At 36.9% G+C, this 6,398-nt stretch overlaps 1 protein-coding gene across 1 annotated transcript; it reads left to right on the top strand.

Annotated features, from left to right (window-relative positions):
• The first annotated feature begins 4,189 nt into the window (after positions 1 to 4,189).
• Positions 4,190 to 5,613, top strand: BUD2 (Adenosylmethionine decarboxylase family protein). The gene has a single exon (XM_078960536.1). The coding sequence runs from the start codon at positions 4,276 to 4,278 to the stop codon at positions 5,296 to 5,298; it is 1,023 nt and encodes a 340-aa protein (XP_078816662.1). The 5' UTR covers positions 4,190 to 4,275; the 3' UTR covers positions 5,299 to 5,613.
• Positions 5,614 to 6,398: the final 785 nt, after the last annotated feature.

Here is a 6,398-nt window from a genome sequence, read left to right as displayed (position 1 = left end):
GAGATAAGTCACTTGGGACGTCCCAATCCCTAGGACAAGAGTTCTTGAACCAAAACCTTCATAAGATGGAAGCAAATAGATCTAAGAGTAGAATGATCAAGTTAGAGACTTGATTACCAGAAAATGTAGCAAATGGAGTGTGGTTCCTGGATCTACTTCTTCCCTTTTGAGGCTTTTATCTTCTTCTTCTTCCACAAGCTTCAAAAGGCACAAATAATACTCAAAATGGCAAGAAATAGCTCAAAATCACTCAATGTGGATTAGGATTTCGAGATTAGGGTTTGGAGGTGATAATGGCTAGGGTGGAAGCCTGATATGATGCTTAAAAAGGGTGCAAACCCTAAATATTAGGGTTTTCCTCCTGACAAACCTACTCGTCGAGTCGAGGCTTTCGACTCGTCAAGTAGACCACTTAAATCCCGTGTCCCAACTGGCATCTACTCGACGAGTTAGGGCTACCAACTCGTCGAGTAGTTCTTACAAAATAAATACATAAATAAATTAGATGCGTACCAAGAATGGGACGTTACATTATAACACTTCAAATGAAAATAAAAATGATTGTTAATGGTTCGTTTTCTTTAATTAAAAATTAATGTCCAAAAACAATCTCACAAACTTCATTTGGAAGTCAAACGAGAGTAAGGATCTCCACTTGCACCAAAAAGCTATGAGTGTATGGTAAATGCAACCAAAAAGACCAAAACTGATTCCTACAACTTAAAATACATGTAATTAAGAAGTCCTTAATATTTTGCATGCTACCATTTAATGATCCTTCGTGATATAATTCCATGAAGGAGGAACACCAAGAACTTATTACCGACACAAATTTGGTGTTAATTCCATGACGGGAGGGAGGAAATGTTATTAATGTCATTTGGTTTTCCAAAGAAAAACATAATTAGGATGGCACTCTAGGTTGATATAAAGCTAGACTTGGTTCAAATGATCATATTTAACGACCAAACGTTGACTGTGATAAGACATTGAACCCGATTGTCAAACCTAGTACTATTCACAATGTTCTTAGCTCCTAATATATGAAAGTTGGCTTGTTCAAAAGCAAGAAGTAAATAATACAATTCTTCATTGCCACCTTCAGAAGATAATCTATATGAAAAATCATAGGTTCTTCAAGATAAAAACTTCCCAAATTATGTTTGTATCGTTTATTAATCCCTATACAATCTCAAGAAAGCACCACATGCTTGTTTTCACTGATTCATTGAATTTGTTTCTCATCTCGACTTCACTTATAGTCTATGTGATTCTTTACTATTTAATTATAATTAAGGGCTAAACACATCATATTTAGTATTATTTATTGATGATATAATTTTAACTTATACGTCCTCTGAGTTTTTTAGAAAATCACAGTTACATTAGAAAACGAGTTATTCATGACTGACCTCAAGGATCTAAACTATGTTCTTCGCATTTGTGTTACTCGAGACCACCATGGAATGTTTCTATCTTAGACAAATATGCCCTTAATATTATTGAATGGGGAAACATGTTATCTTGTAAATTGGCTTAGACTCCTACCTATACTCTCGCCAAGCTCGATGAACTTAGCATCCTAGTCTCAAATTTGACTATGTACAGGAGCATGGTTGGGCTATTACAATACCTTGATTTTTCCGAGCCAAACATTATGTATGTCATTCAACATATTTGGCATGATCCTCGAGAACCTCACTTCATGGATCCTAAGAGGATTTCATGTTATGTCTATGGTACCACCATATTTGATACGTAGTTATGTATTTCCTCCTCTCTTAAAATGATTTTTATATTCCAATGTTGATTTGGTTGGCTATCCACCCTCTTGATGATCCACCTACGATTATTGTGTGTTGATGGGCAATAACCTTCTATTGTGGTCCTCCAAGAGCCAAAAAAAATGTTATCCGATCTATTGTCGAAGTTGAATACCGAGGCCTGGAAAATACTTTTTTTTTTTGTTGAAACATGTTGACTTCATAATCATCTTCTTGAACTTCACAAGCTTTCTGACAGAGCCATTGTACTATACTATGATAATCTTAGTTTAGTTTACATATCTAACAACCTTATGCATCTTCACCAAATCAAACACATCGAGACTGACATCAACTTTAGAAGGGACAAAATTGCTCTTGGCGAACAAGCTATAGGTGTTATACGTTCCATTATCCTCTCCTTATGTTGATAGTTTCATTAAAGACTTGTCGTCTACCTTGTTTTTTTTTTTTTTTTACTTTCGATCCAATTTGAATGTCCGCAATAATAACAACAATCAAGTAGCGAGAAGGGAGGGTGGGTAGTATATCATTATATATGGATTGTATTTATTTTGTATTCGTGCCATTGTGTATAGTCTGACCCATTATATCATACATGTAATTTACCTATATATTTCCAATTAAAGTGCGATCATCATTATAAGAAAATAGTTTATTATCACATTTAAGGGTGCAAACGAGCCAAGCTGAGCCGAACCCGTGCTTGCACAGACTCGGCTCGAGCTCGTAAAGAATTATACTAGATTGACCCGGGCTTGAGCTTAGCTCATTTTTTGTCTAACGTGCCTAATCGAGCTTAGTGACATAGTCTCGAGCTCGAACTTATTTAATAAACGATCTTAATATTAAGCTTGAGCTCGGCTCAGACTCGTTTAAAATCAGTTTCGAGTCGAGCTTTTACCGAGCCGATTTTGAGTAGCTCACGAGTAGCTTGACTCGTTTGCACCCATAATCACATTGAACTTTATTTATATAGACTAAAATGACCCATAAAATTAAATAGTAAAGTTATATGAAAAATGAAATAAACAATACATAAACTCCATAGAAAATGAAAAAGCTTTAAATAAAAGAAAAGAAAAGAAAAAGACAAATATGAAGTAAGGTTTTTTCTTTGCAAGAGAAAATGGACAAACCTAAGACCATATGGTGTGCACTATACCGCATAGTGCGGTGTGCGGTAAACACCGCACCGGCCCTCCAAAAAAAGTGTGGTATGCATAGATTCTATTACAACTTTACCGCATAGGAATAAAAGCACTTCTTCAAATATTGTATTTCATGTATAAAAATGTATATTGTGGTGGGTGTGGTAAGATGTGGTATGACATCCATAAATTTGTAGAGTGACGGAAAAAAATAACATATCAATGCAAAATTGTGTTATGTACGGTATGATAGCAAGTGATCACCAGCCTAGCTTAGGCTGGTTGTGATGCACCCGAGTTGTAGGCGCTAGGGCTATAAACGAACCAAACGAACATGAAAGATGTTTGTTCATGTTCGTTCATTTAGGTTATCCTAAAAAATAAACGAACACGAACGGATAAACGAACAAGTTTTCTTGTTCATGTTCGTTCATTTAACAAATTACATTTTTCGTGTTTGTTCGTTTATGTTCATGAGGATGCTAAACGAACATAAATGAACAAAGATAAAAAAAAAACATAATTGAACATATATGAACATATGATATCTTAATGTAATCAAAAACAATAAAACATATATGAACATAAAAGGAAGTTAGGTGAACGAACATAAACAAATGCTTACGAACATAATTGAACGAACGAGATCATTGTTCATGTTCGTTCATTTAAATAAACGAATGATGATTTATGTTCATGTTTGTTCATTTATTAAATAAACGAACTTCCCATCGAACGGTTCATGAACAGTTCATTGAACGTTCAGTTTATTTACGGACATAGTAGGCGCCCCAGTGGGTGAGATCAGGAGTTCAAATCCTAACTGAGCACATGTGGGGGATTTTCCTTGGATTTGCATGGGTTCGATCATTCGTTTCCTTCAAGGATTAATTCCCTTCGGAGATGAGCGGTGCCCCTCTTGGTGGCCCGCCAGGCATGCCTAATCCATCAGATTGGGTTACCCCTTAATTATTTGCCGGTTCGAAAAAATGTACGGTATGATACCCACATATCTAAAGTTGAAAGTGGTATAATGTCACTTTCCAAGTACATTTTTGGGTTTAGTTTTTCTAGTTCGCTGAACTTAGCATTAAGCAGACAGAATCGAGCCAATGCCCACTTTATCTTTGCTAAGCACAAGCTAAAATCTTGTATTCATTATGCTCTCAATGATATCTCTTGGTTGCCTAACCCGCATGCTCCTCCACTCTCTCCCCCACCCTTTCTCTCTCCATAACTATACCCCTATATAACCCTTCTAACTCGAACTACTCTATACTACCCATCACAAACACAATTAATATTCCAACAACCATCATTAGTGTCTATCACCATCATCCATGGCTGTTTCTGGGTTCGAAGGCTTTGAAAAACGACTGGAGCTTCAGTTCTCCAGTCATGATCATGTCATCGGCAATATCGGCCTCAGGGAACTCGACTTCAAGTCTCTTGAACAAGTTCTCCATCAAGTACAATGTACGGTTGTCTCAGCACTTGGCAACCAACACTTTGATTCATACGTCTTGTCTGAATCCTCACTCTTTGTTTACCCTACCAAGATTATCATCAAAACCTGTGGCACCACTCAGCTCTTGAAATCGGTTCAACCATTCATTCATCACGCTAGAACCCTCAACCTTCACATCACAAACCTTCGTTACACCCGTGGAAGCTTCATATTCCCACAAGCTCAACCACACCCTCACACCAGTTTCCAAGAAGAAATAGTGTACTTGGAGGATAGCATCCCCGCAAGCCTATGTTACAGAAAAGCCTCCGTAATTCCCTCAAAACTCACGGCTCACTCATGGCATGTGTTTACTGCCGGAGCTGTTGAATACTCCGATAACGCACCACTAGACTTATACACGGTCGAGGTGTGCATGACGGATCTTGATCAATCCCTAGCTCGCAAGTTTTTCCGACATCCAAACGACGGAAAGAATGGTGACTCTGCTGGAAGAGAGATGACGGAGATAACAGGCATCAACCGTATTAACCATAATGCTCACATATGTGATTTCGCTTTCGACCCATGTGGGTACTCAATGAATGGCATTGACGGCGACCGTTACTCCACTATTCACGTGACGCCGGAGGATGGTTTTAGCTACGCAAGCTTCGAGTGCGTTGGCTCTATTTACAATGACGACATGGCGGATATGGTGAAAAAAGCCGTGAGAGTTTTTGGTCCAGGGACAGTTTCCGTTGCCACAACCAGCGCCAGTCAGGACATGTGTGCACGTATAAAGAGTGCGGTGGAACAGCTTGGGATGAAGTGCCGGAGTTTCAGTATGGATGTGTTCCCAGCTGCCGGGACTGTCGTATTTCAAACGTTCACGAGTCGCCGGAATAGAATATAATAGTAAACGATAAAAGGGGGACAATGGTGCATGCTGATGACTTGAGGATGATGTGATAATGTTGCATGAGTGATAACAATATGCATGTCATAGGATGGTGGGGTTGACTTGTGTAGAAAGATATATTAATTAGAGAGGTTGAGGGAGATATCTTGAAATGGCAAAATTGGAGGGGGATGGTGTGTGTGCGTTCATCTACATCATGATAATGTACCCCACTTTGGTTTGTCACGCCTAAGATTTTGAGGAATGTGTTTTCGAGTGGAAAATATTTGGTTCATTGTCATATTCTTTAGTAAAATAGTTTTGTTTTTATGGAATACCGTAAGATTTATCAATTTCATATTTCTATCTTATTTTAGGATTTTAACAATTCAATATATTTTAGTTAACGGATCCCTTCTAACAAGCGGATGAATAAAAGAACAAGCAAAACTATCTCTAGTCATTAAGTGAAATTTGATTTAAATCAACAAGAATTATATAATTGAAGGAATTATATGTAATAGTTATGACAGTTTAAGCTTCTTGATCACAAGCAGTATGGAGTTTAAGCTTAATTTTTGACATGGATTTTTGTGTATGTAAGTTGAAGTTTGTTTTTAGAATACAAAGAGCCATTTAGATGTTTTTTAAACAGTTTTAAGTTATTTCCTTAATATGAGATTTTAGAGATTTAGGTAATTTATCAAAACAGATTTTACATTTATTTTCATACAAAACAACGATTGAATAATATAGCATTAGCAGGTCAAAAACTAAAAAAGTTTTGACTTAGAAAGTATTGTGTCCCCCGTTAAGTGAAAATTACAAAACTTTTTTATTCGAGATGTTTATAATATTTATAGTGTTTCATTTAAGACGTCCTTTAAATTAGAGCCCCAATTTACCCATGTTGAATGTTGAATACCACAAAACTAGTCACATTAGTTTAATCACGTTTGTCGGCTCGTTTTAACTCATTAACAATCGAATACTTATTCAACCAGTCACTAATTGGCACCTAGACAAAAAAAAAATGGATTTCATAAGCTATCTCATTATACAATTAAGTTCAGCTAACTACGCATGCATATGCACGAGGGTGACAACACATAGGC

Source organism: Lactuca saligna, chromosome 6 (genome assembly GCF_052625555.1).
Source record: "Lactuca saligna cultivar CGN05327 chromosome 6, ASM5262555v1, whole genome shotgun sequence".
In the NCBI taxonomy this organism is placed as follows: Eukaryota; Viridiplantae; Streptophyta; class Magnoliopsida; order Asterales; family Asteraceae; genus Lactuca; species Lactuca saligna.
Note: the sequence above shows the minus strand (reverse complement) of the source record. Positions and strands in the feature narration are given on the sequence as shown.

Excerpts from the sequence above, each read along its gene's own strand:
- BUD2 (XM_078960536.1), top strand. The coding sequence starts at position 4,276 with ATGGCTGTTTCTGGGTTCGAAGGCTTTGAAAAACGACTGGAGCTTCAG.